The sequence below is a fragment of the Lepidochelys kempii genome, chromosome 2 (assembly GCF_965140285.1).
Source record: "Lepidochelys kempii isolate rLepKem1 chromosome 2, rLepKem1.hap1, whole genome shotgun sequence".
Classification (NCBI taxonomy): Eukaryota; Metazoa; Chordata; order Testudines; family Cheloniidae; genus Lepidochelys; species Lepidochelys kempii.
Genome location: NC_136381.1, coordinates 218,261,814 through 218,283,340, shown reverse-complemented (window position 1 = coordinate 218,283,340; position 21,527 = coordinate 218,261,814). Strand labels below are relative to the sequence as shown.

The window sequence follows — 21,527 nt, the reverse complement described above, 5'->3', positions numbered from 1 at the left end:
AGGGCGGAGTGCTCACCACTCATGAGGGCTGGTGCACAATCGGCACTGATTGTCCAGGATCAGACTTTCCACAAGGCTGAAGTGCCTCCACCATGAGGCATGTGTGGAGGTGCAGAAGTCAAGCATCATGGGTCCTTGATGGGAAGGACTTGCAGATATCACAATGGATGACAAGGTCTCTACTGTCTAGGCGAGATGCACAACACATGTGCTCTTCGCTCACAAAGAATGAGCAAGGGCATGAGGTGCAGTTCTTAAACCCTAGGAGGTGAGGCATAACCCCCTGAAGGGGATGGGGAGGCCCCGTATGCGGCTACTATATAACTAACTTCTTTACAGAAGTAAGAAGCAGCAACAGAACTATCTATCTACAACGGATTGTCATTCTCGTAGCGGCTATGAGCCTGAAGAGAGGATTCTGACTCCGACCATGAAGTAAGAGGGAACTGAGGGCATGTCGCTTCCCATGGCCTCTTAATACCTTCCATGGAGCATGTGGTGACATAAAATGCCGTGCGGGTCAACGGACACTGCTGCTGAAAAACTTCCAGCTCCGGTGTATGGTGTGCATGCGCACCCGCATTTGGAATACAAATAGGGACCCTCGCTTGAAGAATAACTGGTGTTTCAACATTTCAGAAAGAAATATTTGCTAAGTATCACATTTTGAATATCAGGTAGTCCTTCTGAGAGTGGCACTGCAGCAAAGGGCTCTTGTACCAGTAATGGTAAGCTCAGATTCATTCACCAGTGTATCTGATTGAGAACCAAAGAAAGGAATCATCCCAAAGGTCCCTTATTTGCCTTGAAATCACCTAGCTGCTACAAAATATGAAATGACCTGCAATTTCTATGAGAAAATTTCTGATTGGCTGATTGGAGAAGGCTCTGCAGACAAACAGGACTACAGTCATTGCTTGAGCAAGGAGTCTGCCAAAAAGACAATAAAGCAAGGTGTTTGCAAAAGGACAGTTAGGTTAGATACTTCTCCTAATATCAACTTGGTTATGGTCTTTTGGCTTGTGAGGACAAAAAAAGATTTTCCAAAGCATGTGTATTGCATCTGTAAATGGTTTTGGAGGGATATTTTAGGTATTGTTAATTTTCTGTGCATTGTGACTGTTGCTATTGAGAAGAAAAAAACAGAGAAAGTTCTGATGATGAGGAGAGAGTTAAAATAAGGACCAGGAGGGTTGCAACAACGAGGTGAGGGGACCATAGACTTATCTGCAGAGCTCTCATAGGAAGCAAAAAAGTCCTTTAAAGGAGAAAAAAGCTTCAGAATGATTGTGTAGGTTCTTTTCTAATGCATCCCCAGCATAATATCGCCTACAAAATATACTGATTTATGTTTATAATCAAACCTGCTCTTACCTGCATGGTCTTTCAAAGGAAATCTTCTTCAGGATCATCATGTACCTTGGTTTCAAACTGAATTACAAGTTACAGTGTTGCTTACAAATTCAGATGGAGTAAGTAGCTTCCTATCTATGAAATGCATTAACACGTCTTTGGGCTTGTCTATGTGGTGCATTAGTCTGCAGAGGGATGTAAAATTTAGTGCACACTAACTGGCCTGCGTGGACCCTATTGCTGCACACTAAAAGTTCCTCAGTGCACATAAGTATCATTTTGTTTCAAACAGTTTAAAGTGCACTAAGGAACTTTTACTGGGCACACCAGTCGGGTTAACACAGGCCAGTTAGTGTGCACGAGAATGTACACACCTTTAATGCAAACTAATGCACTGTGTGTCATGGTGGTTTCACCAGTTGTTTAAAGTGGAGGCATGTTAGAACACTGAAAATGGGAGCACAGCTCTTTCTACTATGAACAGAATACACACTGAGGAATAGTGTCAGTGCAACATTATGGCAATTTTATTAAATAAAAAAATATGCTGGGTTTTTTATTTTATAGAGTACGTAGTGTAGCTAGCAACACATCCTGGTTTTGACCAATCCTATGTATGTACAGGACTGAATTTTAAAAAATGGTCTTTGATTTTGCAAAACTATTTCACTGCAATTTGAAACTAAGCAGACAGACACCAGAGAGGGATTATCTAAAGTTCAGTGAGGGCCTAACTCAACTCCCATTGAAGTTTTACCAAGTTTTTACTCCTCCATGCAAGCATTTTTTTTAAAGCCCTTTTAAAAAGTAGGTCTGTAATGCTGGAGGCAGGTATATTCTGAACCGGTGTTTAAAAATATACCTCAGAAATGGTCATTAAAAAAAATTTGAACTTTTTTGAGGAACATACAGACAGTCTCCAGAAAACTTCAATCTCTCTTCTTTCTAGCAAATCCACTACAGATTTCTAGGGTTTAGAAAAGACTGGGATTATTTTGGCCATCATGCATTCATCAACCACTCTGCACATGACAAAGTAATCCATTATGTTGTGGGGTTGTTTTTTTGGTCCTTTACACAACATAGTGCCAGATCCAGTGAAATCAATGGGAGTCTTTTAGTGGAAGTTGGATCCACCCCAATATTTTTATAAATGACTTTTCCATTGATACTTCTTTTGACCAATCAAGTTTTGAGATCAGGAGAGGAGCAGCAGAATTTGAAATTATAATATAAACTATCTATTCATACTCAGAGTATGTCTACACTACCCGCCGGCTCGGCGGTCAGCGATCGATCCAGCGGGGATAGATTTATCGTGTCTAGTCTAGACGCGATAAATCGACCCTCCGAGTGCTCTCCTGTCGACTCCTGTACTGCACTACTGAGAGAGGCGCAGGCGGAGTCGACAGGGGAGTGGCAGCAGCCAACTCGCCATGGTGAAGACACCATGGTAAGTCGATCTAAGTACATTGACTTCAGCTACGTTATTCATGTGGCTGAAGTTGCATAACTTAGATCGATTCCCACCCCCTTCCCCCATCGCTAGTGTAGACCAGGGCTCAGAGAAGTCCTGACACTCCAGTTCTTTCTTGAGTTATTGCACAGTTTTGCCTAAGTAAGGACTGCAGGAATGGGCCTAGATGTCTGATTTTGTGAGGGTAAACAATTTCTTCTCTTTTAAAGGAATAGCTTTGCAGTTTACTCTCAAGTAAAAATAATATTTCAAAGATGGCAGTATTTTAGGGATATGGACTTTTATTAGCATCTCCCTCCACCATAGCCAAAATCATTTAATAACAGACACGTGAAAATGATTGTGTTTAAATTTATTGTCAGCAATACATCAGTTACGTAAAAATAACCCATATGAAAATGTAAGTCTTGTTACATTTTCACATGCCATCTATATTAACTGAATAAAGCTTAGTGACAATATACACAAATTTGCAGTAGTTGTACGTAAACATTTTGTGCATTAAAAAAGAATATACATAATTTAAAAAATAAAAATGCATTACACAATTTACAAATTAACATTAACCAAAAAAAAAAGTAAACATTCCTCAGACAGCTGCCTCCTTATTCTACAAAATAAATATTCAAGTAAATTAAGTTAGGCAAAATAAACTCTTAACTTTGGGTGAGCACGATTTACATAAAGGTAAAAGACAGATTTCAGTTTCATCCAAGGTATATTTTACAGTGATTTATACAGAGTATTTAAGTGGGTCTTTCAGATTGTTAAAATGGACTTTATTACACTTTGGTGGCAGAAAGGGAATTTTAAAATGGGTGCATTATAGCAAACATACAGAATCTTGTGCAGTATCAGCAAAGCTTTGAAAAGAAAGTGCTCCAGGACTCAAAGCAGACACAGTAATCTAGAAACTACAGATTTTTTAAAGGAAATTACAAACCACCACACCAACAAGAAAATATCTACTCAGCTATTTTCTGAATGGCTTAGAGACACTTGATCACTGGAAACATTACTTTCACACACTAACAAACTACAGTAGTGGCTGCTTTAGGCACTGGATTTGTAGAAGCACTCTGGTTTTTAAAGCAAATTACTCTTCATTCTTTATGAAACTTGCGGGGTTTTTTTTAACTGTTTCATACTTACAGGGCTTGACCACCTTTTGTAACTTTTAGATTTACAGACTTACAACTCTCCTCATATCCTAAAAATCTTTTTAAAGAATGCCTTTCTTCATAAAGAAAGAATAGGCTATTCTAGCTCCAGTTTTACAAAACACAGAATTTAATACAATTGCAGATCTGTACCAGCTCTTGATTTTCTTTTCTCATGAAATACTTGTATGGATTGTAAAAGCCAAACACCCACTCTTTGTCTGCATTTTAGCAATAGTAATTTTATATGGGGAACAACAGATGATAGCAAAGCTTTAATTGGAAGTAAATTGTGAAATTTTGGGTGTTCAGGTTCACACAGGCTTCATGGCGAGCGCTACAGCGGAGCTCCTGCTAAAAGACTAGCCAGTGTAATTAACAGTGGTAACTTCTTGCCAATTTAAGAACCGTCCTCACTTATCCGCACGGACAGAGATGTTCGCCTGAAACAATTCAACACCCAGAAATGGGCTTCCAAAGGTAATTAATTCATCCATGACCAAGTTTCAACGTCATATTTTTAAAGTTTTATTTGCAATTTGGTAACTTTCCCACCGTTCATTTTTTTTTGTCTGTCTGATAAAGTAAGAACTAACTTTTTATTGTTTCTCACTGAAACACTTCAAAGAACTTAACTTTGTACATATTTTTTTTTTTGCCCTCAGTCTGTATGAAATGATATAAGATTAAAGCCTCAATCTTGCAACTTGTTGTATGTAAGTGAACTGCTGCCACAGCAAGGAGCCATATAGAGTTCTGTGGAGTGTTGGGCTGGTCTGGCAGTCCGCCAACAAGTTGCAGGATTGGGGTGTAAGGTGTGAAATGGAACCTGAACAAATGCCTATTGCTAATTGACACACACATTTGTTCTTGTCTTCTTATCTATGCATTAGGAAAAGATCAATATCATAGCGTGATATCAAAACACTGGTATTACCATATTCTACTTTTGATTTTTGAACAAAACACACTGATTTCAATGACAATTTGACAATGGAATCAGGACTCATGCCGCCCAGTGATTTCAGTGGATACATGAGCCAGCCCAAAGTTGGCAAAGTGTATAGTTTTACTGGCTGTACAAAAACTGGTGCTTGGGAATGGTGCACAGGAATGGTGGAGGTTAGTAAAAGACCTGAGACACTAATACTGAACTTTACACAACAAGTTTTTTGAAAGGTTTTGTGATAAAGTCTTGTCATTATATTGCTTGGTAATAGCACAGTCATTTTTCTTTTTCTTTTAGGCGACATTTCTAGAAGCCATTCTGGTAGAGTAAGCCCTCTCAGGTCATGAGTCATGTCTGTGACAGGTGTAGATACAATGGTAGCACAACATGCTTCATTGGGGAAGCATAACAATGAAAGCTATAGGGATGGACGAGGTTAACATGTAAAGAAAGGAGTGGCAATGAACTGTTATACTACCAGAGTTAAGAAAAAGTTATCTGACTGTTTAGTGAGGCAAATATTTTGATATCCTTCTTTAACCAGTACTTTTAAGACTTTAGCTGAATGATTAAAGGTAAAGATTACATCCAGTTATCCTAACTAAAGGGAAAGTTTTACATTGGCAGCTACAATGGCAATTATTTTGCTTGGGAGAGGAAAAATACGCAACAAACTTTCTTCATTTAGCTGAACAAATAATCAGAATATTTCACTCAAGATGAGAGGGCAACCACTTTTCTTTCTTTTTTTTTAAACAAAGTTAACAAATATAAAAAATCTAGTCATAAACAGCCTTCAAAGTACAATTAGAAACCAACTGGAGAATCTACATTTGTATAAGTAGATGGGCAAGAAACTAGACACTTATATTACTGCCACGATATAGACTACAAAATGGCGGCTGTGATGAGAAACAGTGTATACAGTACATGTATTAGCTGATTCCATCCAGTCACAGTCCAAGCTGAACTCTACTCTCTTCAGGATTCAAGAACTGAAATGCCTGCTTGACGCTCCTGGCACAAGATGCATCATCATTCTTTTTGAAAAGAGGCAGTTTCTATGGCAATACTAGTTAAGTGCATATCATGCTGCACTAATATAGTGCAAAAATTTGCCTAACATGTAGCAAAAAAGATGCAGGCAACAGTTTGAGAGTTAGAGAAAGTAGAAACATATTGTAACATTTACACCAGGTATTCATTTTTCCAGACAGTAACCACTATAAAATACTGAATCTGAGGATGTTTCCTTCCTAGATACTTGTGTATATGAAGCTTTGATACTTTGGAGTGATAATAGAACAGTCTTGCAAGAGAATCTTTGCTCTCTGAAATGCAGGTTAACACAAGCTACACAATTTCCAAGATGCTGAACTTGTCCAATCTTCTCAGTTAACAGCTTATTAAGCACTAAAATGCTCTTTAACAAGTATATAATTTGACAGAATAATACATATGCTTCAACTGAGTATATATGTTATGCTTGAATATAAAGAGTTATAGACAGCTTGGTACAAACTCTTCATGCTCAGTGATTATACATGGTTAATTGTGAAGGTAAGTCTGGCGTCAGGGCTCTCAACTGTGAATATTAAATGAGCCACAGTGGTCTGGAGACTGAGGTGGTTTTGACAGTTTCAAAAAAACACATTAATGTTTTCAATCTGCCAGAATTCTCTGTGCTCATGGCTTAGAATAAAGCAATTATGCCTTGAATATCCATGGGCATTATGAAAGCCATTCTTCTTTGTTTTATGGTGCAGTTCTTAAAAAACAAAACAAAAACAAAAACCGCCTAAAATCCTCTCTGTAGCATGCCCCTGTGCCTTTGGACACCCTCTGATTTCAACACAGTAATGTAGAATCCAGTTGCTGCAGTGGAAAGTTATATTTTACATATCTGCATCTCCATCATAAGCCAATGTTAAAGGTTTCAGCCGATTGTTCTGCCTTCTCTGGGGTTTCTTTGGCTTTTTGCTGAAACAATTAATAAAGTTATTAGAAAATAAATTCAGCTTTAAAAATGAACCTCTCTCTGTAAATGAAAATCTAACGTGGTATAGTAATTATTTATAAACTGGATGGATTGTTTGTCGGTAAAATCTAAGTGTATAAATCCTCAATTTCAGCTGAAATAACTCCTTAAACATCCAAAAGTCACAGTCTCTTTAAATACCAATTTTTCAGTGAGAGGCAGAGTATTTGAATCGAGATTCGATTTTGGTTCTGATATATGACTGTACCAAAACATGAATGTGGTGGGAAGTTTTGCTTTCTGTGCAATGTGTTGGCTGCATCAAAACCACAACCAGGCTCCCTCCAGTTGTAGATGTGATCTGGAACCTAAATATTTTAATCTCCCCTGAAATTTTAAGGGGTTCAGATTAGAGGTTCTGGCCCATCGCTGGTGGTATTCTTTCATCATTAACTTGATGATCTGAATAGGGTGCCTGAAATTAATCATTTACATCACATTATTGAGTTAAATACCTGTTGCTGTGGCACACTATCTTCAACAAGAACTTTTTGACTAGTGCATCTTGGTACGTCCTCCAAAATACATATACTGGCAGCAGCAAATAGATTAATTCTAAATGGTATCATCAGACAGGAAATGCCTATACTGGATGGATACTGACTCTCTAGTTACCTTTAATTCAGTAGTGTTTTAAATCTACTTGGCACAGGTGTAAATATCTAAAATGCACAAACAAAACATACTTGATTCTCCGGAACTGGTAATATTAGATTAATATACGTAAATCCTAATTGTTAGCTTCACTTGGGGCAGGGCATGAAGCTATATTTAAACCACTCTAGTACCACTCCATCCCAGCTCTGAAGTTCAATTTGGAGTTGCCTGAGGGCTATGCAAAGTTGCTTCATCTACCTATGTCCCCAAAAGGAGCAATTTCAGTGGTTAGGAATTGTTTGTGTTCCAGCCAAACACACGTTTCCCTGGCCATGTCACCTTCACCACCAGTGGGATTGCACAGAAGCTGCTATATTGGTCCTAACCAAACCCAGTGATTCCCCTACTGCAGAAATCCTCAGGCAACTAGATTTGCACTAGTCTTGGCACAAAGTAACCACAGAGGCTAAGATCTGGCCCACAGCATGTAGAATAAATGTACAGACACATTATACCTCAGGCTCCTGATAAGTTGCTATGTCAATATTTGGTCACAAAATTTGGGCACCCCGATATACCTCTTGGACCATTCATAGGGAACAAACATTAAATTAGCCTTACCTAGCCACTTTTTTTGGGGGGGTGGAGGGTTGTTACACCTCCAAAAACACAGCTCCTGGGGTATTATTCTGGGTGATAATACAGTAATACTTAATGGAGACAAACTGAAAGGCAGTTGCATTGGAGACATTAAATGCACACAACTACTAAAGACATCTTTAACGTGGCTCATATTTCTAAAACAATATTTTTCAGGCCTCAAGAAAGTTGTTAATCCACTGAAAAAGTATACAGAAGTAGCAACTGCCAGTAAGCTTATTTTGGGCAAAAGCATATGCACACCAAACTCTGAAGACTGTATACTCGATGTAGTTCCCATAGCTGAATCTGAGTCAGTGAAATGCTCAATACACAGTCCATATTCCACGTGTTCATTTAGGAATAATTAAAGAACTCACCAGGCTAGATAGATCATAGAAACAATAAAGATGAGTAAAACAAATGCACCAGCAGCTACGCCATAAACCCAGGTCTTCAGCTTCCCATCTAAAAGGAATGAATGTTAGTCATTAGTTTACAGGTTAGTCTTGTTGCATTGCAGGTTTGAATAGCAATAATTATTGTCTGCACAAGCAGCATTGAAGCCTAATATGTACAGGTGTTATTAGATTACTCAGTTACAGGTTTGGTTAAAAACACTCTCAAGATGACAAGGCTGAACATTAAAGCAGTTTTGGTTTGATTTACGAGTGAGCACTGCAAGTTGTGAGCAGGCCAGCCACCCAAAAAGCCCACAGTCTTGTTTGCAGTCATGCTGTACTTTTCAATAGGCTGCCTGCTTATCAGGACAGAGCAGGTGGACATGGGAGAAACTAGGTGATGTGAACCTACTCAACTGCGATCACAGACAAACTACCACCCTGTATCAGTTGGTAAGGGGTAATCCTGGAGAGTGAGTGTGATTTTAAGTGTTGTACTCCTCACTCAGGAGAAATGGAAAACACTTTTTAAGTGCAACTTTTATTTTGGCAAAATAATCTATATGTTCTCATTTTCACATGATTTTTTCTCTTTTTAGATAGCTTTAGTGACCAGTCTAGTGTCTGATATACTCCTTATTTTGTCTTGAGTACAACAGTTCTCCTTGCTGCACACCTAGACAATGATCTTCTGCTTCCTTCCTCTTTAATTGCATTGTTGGAACATCTTCCTTCCCCCCACCCCTCCAAACTTATTGTTGGCCTGTAGTCTAAACAAAAGTAGAATTACAGTCTGCTGTTATCAAGGATCTTATATCTCCACAGCTCGGTTTTAAATGCCTATAGTTACAAGACATATCACCTCCTATTTTCCCCTGATGTCAGACAGGCTCTAACAGACCCAACTGAACACCCTACTCTTCGGTGGAGAAAGTGGGAAAAAGCTGCTCTAACTCTCTGGTGGGTTTTGGCTGAATGCTCTGAAAAATCCTTTCATAATCTGGGGTTCCCTGCTGTAGATCGGAAGTGTTCATAATGCACTGTCCCTATTTGACTTTGGGGAAACTTTGCAACTCCTGAAATATGAAGATGGAAGCTAACGCGGCAAAGATTCCGCGACCTGCTGAGCCCCAAGATGGATTTCAGAAAAGGTCAGAGAGAAGGACTTACTTATTCACATGTCCTTTTTAAAAATAGGTTTGGGTTTGAACTGGTTTGACATTGAACTAGCTCAGAAAAAATACATCCCACCTGCCCCTAAAGCGAATCTAATATTTGAAAACAAATTCTTATGCAGTAGGCTGACTAGAACATATATACCAACGTGAATTTTCTTGTCAATGCACATGTGATACCTCCCACTCACATTTGTGTGAATTATTTTTCACACAAGGGGTCAAATTGTGCCTTGACTATACCATATACATCTCCAGTACTGTCAGTAGGATGGTAGAGAGTGTAATATGTGTTAGGGCAAAATATGCCCATGGAGGGTAGAACAAACCATACTCTATTCTTGTGGTGGTGTTTTCAATATCATACCAAGCAAGTACTGGTGAAATTGTGAGCTTCAAGCCAACCCTTTATAGTAGCCATTCTTCTTTGTTTTATGGTGCAGTTCTTAAAAAACAAAACAAAAACCGCCTTTATAGTACTTTGATAACTTTGCAGAACCAAAAAGCTATTTCAGTGAAGGTTACAGTGGAGCTTTTGACAGCGTATTAACGATAAATGTATTCACACAGAGTTTGCTTCCTAAACTTCCCAGTAGCTTTCTCTGAGGCTGCACAGGTAGGTACGCAGGTTTTATACTATCTAACAACCCAGGGGCTGGCAGTCATGCAGACTACTTGATTTAGACTAATTAATAGAAAAACATTTTCGCTGGATTAATGTAATGGAGCTAATAACACTTAATAACCTGAAGCAATGAAACAACTGATCCATTAAAGATGGACTGAGGCAGTAGATTTGCCCTGACTTATCCAATATTGGATGTGATAGCAATTCAGATTTCATTATGATTAAAGTGCTCAGTGTCTTCCTTACAGGGTTATTTATATTCAGCAAGGTGGTGGTGGGTTTTGGGGTGGAGGGCGGTAGTGTGGGGCAGGGGGGGATCATTTACAGTTGCTGATGTTTTGTTAATCTACAGCTAAAGCCAAAGTTCAAGTTGTATAATGTTATCTGGAAATTTGCAATAAACTGTCTAATATGATTCTTACAGAACTAGGCAGGGTAATTTTTAGAGATGGGAGTACTGGTTTGGATAAAATAAGAATGATCTAAATGTTCAACCAAAATTAGAACTGAATCAAGTAAACCTGAACCTTATTCAGAATTTAAAACATTGCCTTGCTTTTTACTTTTGCTCCCACCTTCCTGGTTTTCACCAAAAGTGGAATTACTGAAACAACAGAGACTGTTTCTGTACTATTCATGTTTCTCTTGTGGTAACTGGTATTTCCATTTTAGCTGAAATCAGGAAGTACTGAAAATTTTGTAAGATCCTGATCTTACAAAACTTCCAATTCAATTCTTAGACCAAACAGATACAGTTGAACTAGGGATGAACATCCACGTTTCTAGTTGTTTATTTGAATGGAATTTTCTCTCACTTTGGGGTAATAATAGCTATTAGTTGAGATTTTAGGTCAGGTCAGTTGGAGTGGAGTGGGTAGCCACATCAAAGAATTTCACCAAACTTACTTTAGAATTACAGGGAATGAGGTAGCATGTAAGAAATATGAGATACTTGCTTAGGGAAGCATGGTGTTTTGATTAAAGTTCTTTTCATGTTGGATCAGTACTTAAAAGTACCGATACTTTGGGGCAGGGATGATATTTTTGTTCTGTTTGTACAGTGCCTAGCACAATGGGGTCTTGGTCCATGACTGGGGCTACTTGGTACTACCACAATACAAACAACAACTATTGTGTAGCTCTACTAACATCAGGCTAGAAATGTAGTTGCATCAGATCAAGACAATCTGTTCATCCAAGACGTTTCTATAGTTCTCATCACTGGAGCATTTAAGTGGTGATGCAGATACTTCTAGCTGAGATGTTTGAGTTTTATAAGTGTAATAAAACTTCCAGATGAAAACCTGACCTGCTAAAATGTTTACATCTTCTACAAACCACAACCACACCAGTGGTATCAGTGGGGAAAAAAGGCATCCAGGTCCTTGTAGTCCTTAGAGAGTGTTCTGACCTCCTGAGTTATCTCAGTCATATTTTTAACCCCGATTGCTTAATCGGATATCCAGTAAGTGCTGCGAACTATGACTACTTCCCAGGCTTTTCACAGTATTTTCCCTCTACAGTATTTCCAGTTCTTCTCACTGGAAAATTTCAAACAAGAAGTATCAGGGAAGAAAATTCTATCCCTTCTGTAATATACAGTTTAATTAAATATGCTGATGCAGAAGCAGCAGCGAAGGGTGGGGTTACATATGTCTCTTCCTTTTTGTTCAATCCTTGCAGATGACTGCATTCTTAAATAAACATTTAATGACTTTTGGCATCAGAGCAGCTTAAATGCCAAATGCTGTTGCAGTACTTAGGATCACTAACTGCTCATGTAATGACTTCACCTGGCCCGAAAGGCTGCAGAAACCAGGTCCTTCCTCGTCCTGACTGGTTACTGGATGGCTGGGTGGGGTTCACAGCTCGACTGGTTTTCACATCTCCTTTTTTGTCCTCCATAGTGGGGATTACTACCACAGGGATGAGTGTGCACTCCTCGAGTGTGCCATCAGAGGACATTACTTCAGTGTACCCTTCTTCACAACCACACGTTCTAGTCTGTAGGGAACAAGTGTTTTACACTGTGTACCAGAAACACACAGCTCTCTGAGCGCTTTAAATCATGACAACATTGATGACGGGAAGAGAAGATTGTTTTGATGAGCACTAGCCTGGAGGGCACCTCTGGATGTATTTGTGTGGCATCTCCTATTGAATCAAAGCAGTGCAGTTTACATATTTAATGGGAAGGATTAATGTTTTGAGGTTGATTTAAAAAATTTAACACTAGTGAGAGCTCTGAAAATGCTTCAATAATCTTGATTCTATTGTGCAAAATATCTTGAAAACTAATGAGGAGCTATGTTACTATTTTTCATATATAAAGGCTTTTAGCCTTCACTATTTTTGTGTTGTAGTGTACAGTAAGGGTACTGAAACAATGTTGTTCCAATGCAGTGACACATACCTCGCTACAGTAAGAATGGGATTGACTGCACGGTGGGTTACATGACCTGTCAGCATCTGGTTGGCGCATCACTAAACAGCCCCCTGTAGGATACAAAATCAGATTTTGACACAATAGCACCTCACCCCCACTGAAATTACTGACTTCAGCCATGAAATGGTACTTTCTTGCTTGTGTGAAAATTTTGTAAGATCCTGATCTTACAAGACTTCCAATTCAATTCTTAGACCAAACAGATACAGTTGAACTAGGGATGAACACCCAAGTTTCTAGATGTTTATTTGAATGGAATTTTCTCTCACTTTGGGGTAATAATAGCTATAATAATAGAAATAGTACTTTCAAGGAACTTCCTTGCTTGTGTGAATTTAGGATGATACTACTGTACCAAAGCAGGAGGAGGATGGCTTTCTTAGTCCTGCATGAATTCTTGTAGGCAGATTTATTTGTATTGATCTGCACTTTATAAGAAGGTGCTTGACATGCCAAATACTTTTATGTACCTTTTATGGATTGTTCAAGCCACAGTTAATGCTTGTGTGTGTGTTTGGGAGGGGCATTTTGTTTTTCAGGGGGTAATCATGTTCTTGCAGTCATGGCTCTAACTAGTACTTACATGACAGCCATGAGAAACATTATGTAATTTTTGTACAGGGTGCTTTATATGGGGAAAACATTAAAGCTCTTTTTTTCCCTCTGCATATTTTGTTTTTTTTCATTAATTTATCTAAAAGATTTATCTAATTCCTTCTGTCCTGGAAAAGAGGGCAGTGTACCAGTTTAAAATTTTTACATTTAGAGGCCACCCATTGTAACCTGCCTGCACTATGTCCCAAATCTCCTAAAGTAATTACACCCTTATATTGGTGTGAAATGATGATGAAATCCTGTTAAGTGACTATGGTCACTCTCACAGAAGATGCAGTTAGATGCAGTTATATAAAGCCAGGTGTTAACAGGAGGGCGGATGATGAATAAAGGAAACCCTGCCATAAGAAATGTTGCCCATCCATAGGGAATACAACTTTACACTCTGGTGTGTGTACCAGGCACACGCCTGCAAGCACCCATGTAACAAAGTATCAGTCATCCTGACAGCTGCAGAAGAAAAGAGCTGCCTCATCACCCATTTCAATTTGAGTTAATGAATCTGTGAAAACACCATCCTAAATGAACAACAAACAAACAACTATTCAGAACTATATTGTGACAGACTAAATAAAATCTGAGTAAATAAATACAAATGGAAATATAATTTACCATGCAATATTTCAATATATATGAATAAAAATAAATTATTTCAGACCCAACCAAACAATATGGCAGCTGCAAAGAAATACAGTACTCTCAGCAACAGGCTGACACTAAGCCACATTCTGTTCTTACAAGAACATATGCAATCCTACTGAAATCAAGGCCGAGGGCAATATCTGTATCTGAGGGCAGATTTGATCTCTTCATGCAGGGGTGGCAAACCTGAGCCTGAGAAGGAGCCAGAATTTACCAATGTACCTTGCCAAAGAGCCACAGTAATACATCAGCAGCCCCCCACCAGCTCCCCGCTCCCGCCCTCAGCGCCTCCTGCCCACCAGCAGCGCCTCCCACTCCCTACCTGCACCTCCTGATCAGCTGTTTTGTGGCATGCAGGAGGCTCGGGGGGAGGAGCGAGGGCACGGCAGGGAGGGGGTGGAGTGGGGGCAGGGCCTGTGGCAGAGCCAGGGGTTGAGCAGTGAGCACCCCTTGGCGCCTGTAGCTCCAGCCCTGCAGTCAGTCACTATACAAGGAGCCGCATATTCACTTCTGAAGAGCCACATGTGGTACTGGAGCCACAGGTTGGCCACCCCTGTCTTAATGAGGTCTGTGGATGGTACTGTAAATCATACCCAACACTGTGAACATATATTTGGTGGGCCTAAAAGTTCCCTATCTGATCCTTAGTCTTCTGTGTTCAATACATAAGAGGCCATCTGAAGAAAGTACTTAAGCATGTCCTGAAGTCCCATTTGTCAACCAGACAAGTGCTTTGGCTCCGTCAGGGCCAGAAGCCCATATAAGATTTTAATTAGAGCTGGGTGGAGAAAAGTGACCCAGTTTTGGAGGACTTCTATATTTCCAAATTTGGAACAAAGCTTTCTAACTATAAGGATCATTAAGTATAGGACTAGGTTAGTAAGAGAGGTTATGGAATCCCTGGCAATGGAGGTTCTTAAGAACAGGTTAGACAAACAGCTGTCAGGGATGGTCTTAAATCCTGCCTCAAAGCAGGGGGATGGCCTAGATGACCTCTCAAGGTCCCTTCTAGCCCTACATTTCTATGATAAAACCCCAAACATTTAGAAAATTTCTGTGAAAGGGAACACAGCCCTGGCCCTGGGGCAGTCCGCCCTGGATCATAAACCCTGGAAGCCCTGGGGCTCCTGACTCCAAGGCAGGCCAGCACGCAGACTACCCACAGTTGTTGACCCACAAGCCTGGGTGCTAAGCAGGTCAGCTGGTAGGAAATCATAATTAGCACCAGAATAAACCAAATCAAAAGAATAAGATGTGTCTCCCCACCCCCCTGCACAAGATTTCATTTACAACTTTACAGCTCCCAAATGGATTCAATTTTACAAAGCACTTTATAAGTATCCAAGGATATTAGCGGATGGCATAAATTAAGGAAAAATGTACATGACCAAATTACTGAGATTAAAAATTGTACGAGCCTAGTAGCTGCTAACACAATTTTGTATGGATTTGTAATATGCATACAGACTGGGTCTGCAATACCCAGTGTGAAGAGGATACATTTTAACATTTTTACAAATGCCAGTTAACACTTACAAAAGAGACTTGATGGCTCCAAAGGATTATTAAGCATTTTGTGGTGACAATACACGGATTAGAGTTCCAATGACATGACAGACAGTAACAGTGACTTCAGAGTCATTCAGATCTGTCATGTCAACAATCCATGGATTAAAGTTCCATTTGTATGCATTCAGTTGATTGATACTGATCATGTGCTTATGAAATCATATAAATAGTTAAAGAAATTAAGACTAAGTAAAGCTCGGAGTCTGATGTACCCACATAAAGAAAACAGACTACATTTTTCTTCAAGTCAGAGACCTCAGAACTTTCCTTAATTTACCCTTTTGTACCTGGCTATTACACCACAAATAGCAAAAGACACACAGTAATGTTTCTAATATTGCTTTAGCACCTTGGTGCAAAAGAATGAATTAAACTCATGAATTTAACTCACAGGCCTCATCTCAGATTCTTATTATTTTAACATCTTATAGACCATGAAGCTCTCTTTCTCCCTCTGTGCATGCACGCATATGTATATATATATTAAACACACACAGATATATTGCATGCATACATGCTATACATATTTGTATAAAAAGATCTTTGTGTAATAGGGAAACCATTGAAATTTGAAATCCTAAAGCTTGTGGAGAAAAAACATTTTAGAAAAGTAGAATGTAAAATATTCAGGCTGCAGTGAGGACGGCATTATTTTATAGTTACCCTCTAGCAGTAGGTTTTGCATAGTGGCATCAGTCGAGTTTTGGAAAAAGGTCTTTCAAGTACTTCCAGCCATGGAATAATATGATGATTTGAAATAAAACTATGCCAAATAAAGATAATAAAATAGTAATAATACTGAATTTTTACTCTTTATTGTTATTGGAAAATATAATATCTGATAATTATTTGCAAATCCTTTTACAAGAGCAGCAATGTCTCCACTCCTTTTTATTTTTTCATGGCCTGATTTCTATGTAAGAAAAATAAAAATAATATGTACCTGTAACATTTAAACCATCTGATCTTTGGCACCATACTGTCCGAGAAGATCCCTTCCATGGGCTAGCCATCCACTTGTATTCGTGACACTGACCATCTGCACATAAAGCATTGACACTAACAGAAATACTGTACAAAGCCCCGGGAAAATGCAGCGTTACTCAGCATAAACAGATATGTCTACCAGCAGATCAGACATGTAAATAAACCTACAATCCAGGGGAAAAACCCACTGTTTTATAATATGCAAATCTTATTTTTATGAAGTTTTGGAGACAGTTCAAACAAAACAATACATCAAATATGCTTCTGAAACTATTGTAACTTTGTTCTTCTTTCTGTTTGCATATTGAATAGCTCTCTCTATTGCAATAATTATATCTACAGAAGAAGTATCTAGCACTATAAAACTGTATTGGTTCTATTCTTGGATAATTTTTATTAACGCTAATGGGAGTTACATGAGTGTAAAGCAGAAATGGACTACAAACCTATGACTGTGTCCTGATTATGTAGGGCCACCATATTGTCCTTGAACTGGGTGGACACAACTACTGTTCACTGCCCGCAGCAAGTTCTGCACACTTAGGATATGTCTACATTACAGCTGGAAGGTGTAAATTCCAGGAGTACATTTCTAGGTCGGACAGAGTTAGTGCAGGGATGCCTCCTGGAGCTGACATGTACATCTTCCAGCTCTTGTGTAGCCATGCCCTTAGTGTTTTTAAACACTCCATGCACATTTACTATAAATATTGTGCAAAGAGATTGACCCTTTTTAATCTATAGACCTGACGCTCCTTACATTTGTAAATATCTATGATGATTAACTGAAATAAAGCACTTGTGAGAAATGAGGAAATGACCCTAAGGACAGTTGAGCCCTAGCCTTTGTTTAAAGGAGAGGTCACTGGACTGGAAGTCAGGAGACCTTGTGTGTGAGCTTGGCCAAAAGTTACTTCATCTCTCGGTGCCTCTGTTTCCTTTCTCACCCTTTGCCTATTTAGGCTGTGAGCTCTTTGATCCAGGGACTGGATAGGGACTGGATCAAAGATAGGGTCCTATCTTTGGTGGGGCCTTTAGGGACTACTGTAGTAGAAATAGTCTTTAAATTAAATAGCAGCCCACAGTAATTATTTAAGTAGGGAACAAGCCATTATTTCTCTTTTAGATGCAACATCCAGTGGCAAGTAGGTGGAGGGTGGGAGTGACTAGTAGGTGGGTGGGGTGTGTGATTTTGCTTGCCCACTAAGGGTGACATATTATTTCTAAACTTGCAGCACCCACCAGTAGTAGTGACAGAAACCAAATAACTATTAGGACTCCATCAGTCATTTCAGGCTCTATCCTTCAATGTGCTCAGCACTCTGGCCCTGAGCCAGCTAAGCTTTTAAGAATGCGATTAACTCTAGCGCTCTCATTTGTACATGTCTATGGAGCGATACAAAGTTGTACTCTTACTCTAATGAAGTTGACAGGTTATTTCTGAAAAAGATGGTTGTATGGTTTAGGCACTGGACTGGAACACAGGAGTAGAGCTGGGCCAATAAAGGAAGGATACTTTCCTAAGTTCTTTGAGATGTGTGATTCCTATGGGTATTCACTGTGGGTGCACATGCGCTCCATGCATCCGAGACCAAAAAACTCTTCAATAGCAGTGTCTGTTGGTCTATGCCTTTATCCTTATACCTCCTTGTGCTCTGAAATGAGGGCATAAGGGGCATCATGGACTGACCATCCCTTTAGTCCCTACTCTACTCTACCACAAACAACATGAGGATGTGAGCAGAAGGGAAGGAAGGTGGGTTGTGGAATACCCATAGGGACCACACGTCTTGAAGAACTCCAGTTACTCTAAGGTAAGTATCCTCTCTTTGGTCCCTATGGATATTCACTGTGGGTCACTCTCAAGCAGTGCTCACTGAGGATGAGGGTGCAAGGAAGAGTCCTGCACCACAGATCACTGAACCAAAGGAAGCATCCTCTGCAGAAGCCTGAACCAGGGTATAATGTTTAGTGAAAGTGTGAATGGACCCCCAAGTCACTGCCCTGCAGATCTCCTCATAGGAATGCCAACAAGGCAGCTTGGACTATGGTTGAATGAATCCTGAAAATCTGACATGGAGGGGCTTCAATAAGTTCATAGCAAAGGAGGACACAATTGGAGAGGTTTGGGAAGAGGTCGCTTTCCTCCCCGTTTTCTCAGCTATGGATATTAAGAACCTCAGAGGATCCCAAAAGGGCCTACTCTGGTGCAAGTAGAAGGCTAGAACCCTGTATACATCCACGGAGTGTCACCGCTTGTCCTTCCTGTTATTATAGGCTTTGGGTAGATGATTAGGCAGGTGATCTGTTTAGTTCAGGTGAAGTTAAGAAGGAACCTTTGTGATGAAATTGGGATGCAACCTCAAGAATACTTTATGCCTATGAAACACCATGTAAGGAAGATTTGCCATAAAGGACCCAAGCTCACCCACTCTCCCAGTAGAGATTATTGCAGTTAGGAAGGCAACTTTCATAGACAAACATAGGAGGGAGCAAGAGGCGAAGGGCTCGAATGGCAGGTTCACAAGAGCTGATACCACCAAGTTTAGGTCCCAGATAGGAGCAAGTTTTAATAGCGGTGGGAATGTTCTGATAATGCCTTTTAGAAACTTCACTGCTGGGGATAGTGGAAAACCAAGCAGTTATCCACTGGAGGATGAAAGACATTAATAGCTGAAAAATGTACATGCCGTGAACGGATGGATAGGCCCAATTTCTTCAAGGAGAGAAGACAGCACAGGATAAGAGGGATCCCAGATTCCTTGTGGGGGTAAGTGATGTTGCTGACACCAAATGGAGAATTGCTTCCATTTGGCAGCAATACATATCCATGGAGAGAGTTTCCTGATATTATTAAGGATAAACTGGACCTCTTGTGAGCACAATCTCTCTAAATTCATTGTCCATCCAGAAACCAGGCTACCAGATGGAGGGACACCAGGTTGTGATGAACGGTCCTGCTTCTATTCTAACACAGGAGACCCAGATGTGCCACTCCCCCCGACCCATTTCTGCAAACACAGAGCTGCCCAGCTCGGAGGCTGCGTCTGGGGCTCCACTGACTCTGCAGCTGAATGCAGCACTATCAGTAGGGTAAAGCTGATGCTGGATGCACCAATTCCAAGTTGCTTGTATCCTTGAAGAGTGAGGCAAATTTTGCTCCCCCTTATTTAAGTAATAAATTAGTCACATTGTCCAACCTGATTCAGAAGTGCATGGACTGGATGAAGGACAGCAATATCTTGCATGCTTCGTGCACTGCCCAAACTTCAAGAAGACTGATATGTAGAGTAGACTCTTGTGGAGTCTACAAACCCTGAGCTGTATGGTCGTCCACATGTGCTCTCCATCCCATTAGGGAGGCATCCATAATGAGTGTCTTTGTGGGCAATGCAGGAATAAAGGCAACCCTATATAGACATTGTCCTTTGTTTCCCACCAGGTGAGTGACATCAGGACACTCTGCAGAAGTGTGACCTGTGTTTCCAGGAAGTTCCTGCTCAGAGCATAGACCATTCACAACAGTGCCTGGAGGCATGTAGGCGAAACTTTGTGAAGGGGGTGGTCACATGAGGCCATATAGCTTAGCAGGACCAGGCAGAACCAGACTGTTATCTGGGGGCTGAGTCAAATTGGGGGGATGAGGTCCCTCACTGGAAAGAATCTGTCTTGAGGTAAGCCAACTTTGGGTGTAATCATGTTCAGATTTGCACCAATAAATTCTAAAGCTTCTAAAACTGGACTTTTTAGGATTTATCTGAAGTCCCAAGCAGTGAAAGAGGTTGAGTAAAGAGGTAACACTGCTGCCTGCACTTCCTGATACAACTGCCCCGTGAGGAGCCAATTGTCCAGACAGGAAATATTGGACTGCCTCGTTGACACAGGTATGCATGGACAGTACCTTCGTAAAAACCCTCAGGGCTGTCAAGAGACCAAAGGGAAGCACTCTGTGTTGCAAGTGCTTTAGGCCCATCGTAACCCACAGGAGTATCCTGTACACTGGGTGAAAGTCTATATGAAAATAGGCATCCTTCACAATGAGAGGTACACCAGTCAATTTCATTTAGGGAGGGGATTATTAGGGGCAATATAATTATCCTGTATCTTGAATGGTGAATGAAGACATTTAGCTGTCTGAGGATGGGTCTCCAGTCCCCCTTCTTTTGGGGATGAAGAAATATTTGGAGTAAAAGCCCTTCCTCTTGTGTTGAGGGGGTACAGGCTTCATTGCTGATACCTGGATTAGGGAGTCCACACTCTGTCTGAGAATCCTCTCATGGAACAGATGGGAAGGGAGGTTTGGAGAAGGAGCAACAAGGAATTTTATTTTACTGGTTCAAGATGATGTCTGAGACCCATTTGGCTGGTGTGATATGCTGCCAGCATTGGGAGGAAACAGGCCAGGTGGACACTGAAGTGGGGAAGGTACAGGGAGTGATGGTGCTCAAGTGCCCCATCAAAATGTCTTCTTGGATAGGACTGAAGAGGGGATGGTGGGGGTTCTGTTTGTCTTCTATGCTGCACCAATTGGTGCCTCTTAGGAGGCTCAGGGCTTGTCTTCACTGGCAAGTTTTGTTGCCAAAAACTGCCTTGTACTGACAAAACAGCAAGAGCGTATGCACTACAATGGAACTTTTCTTGTGAAAAACGCCCAGTTTTGGTGACAAAAAACTTCCACCTCTACGAGAGACTTTTGTCTTTTCCCCTCCCTTTATAGTCGACAAAGAGCCAGCGTTGACACTGCTGATTGTTTTGTTGACAGAACTGGCTCCTGCCAGGAACCCAAAATGCCTGCCCTGATTGCTCTGCTCAGTGGTTTGATCTCTGCTGCCCTGCAGGCATGCGCCCCTC

The 21,527-nt window shown here is 40.4% G+C and overlaps 1 protein-coding gene across 3 annotated transcripts in view; it reads right to left on the bottom strand.

Moving 5' to 3' along the window:
- Nucleotides 1-3,180: 3,180 nt before the first annotated feature.
- The window catches only part of THSD7A (thrombospondin type 1 domain containing 7A), a 437,061-nt gene continuing 418,714 nt past the window's right edge, over nt 3,181-21,527 (bottom strand). For 2 of the 3 annotated variants that reach the window (XM_073333830.2, XM_073333832.2), the window contains 5 exons: nt 16,633-16,728; nt 12,831-12,913; nt 12,211-12,421; nt 8,594-8,681; nt 3,181-6,919 (listed from right to left, as the gene is read on the bottom strand). In XM_073333830.2, the coding sequence (XP_073189931.1) occupies nt 6,835-6,919; nt 8,594-8,681; nt 12,211-12,421; nt 12,831-12,913; nt 16,633-16,728 (563 nt within the window). In that variant the 3' untranslated portion in view covers nt 3,181-6,834. The remainder of the gene's footprint in view (nt 6,920-8,593; nt 8,682-12,210; nt 12,422-12,830; nt 12,914-16,632; nt 16,729-21,527) is intronic. The other variant, XM_073333834.2, reaches the window with a different exon arrangement.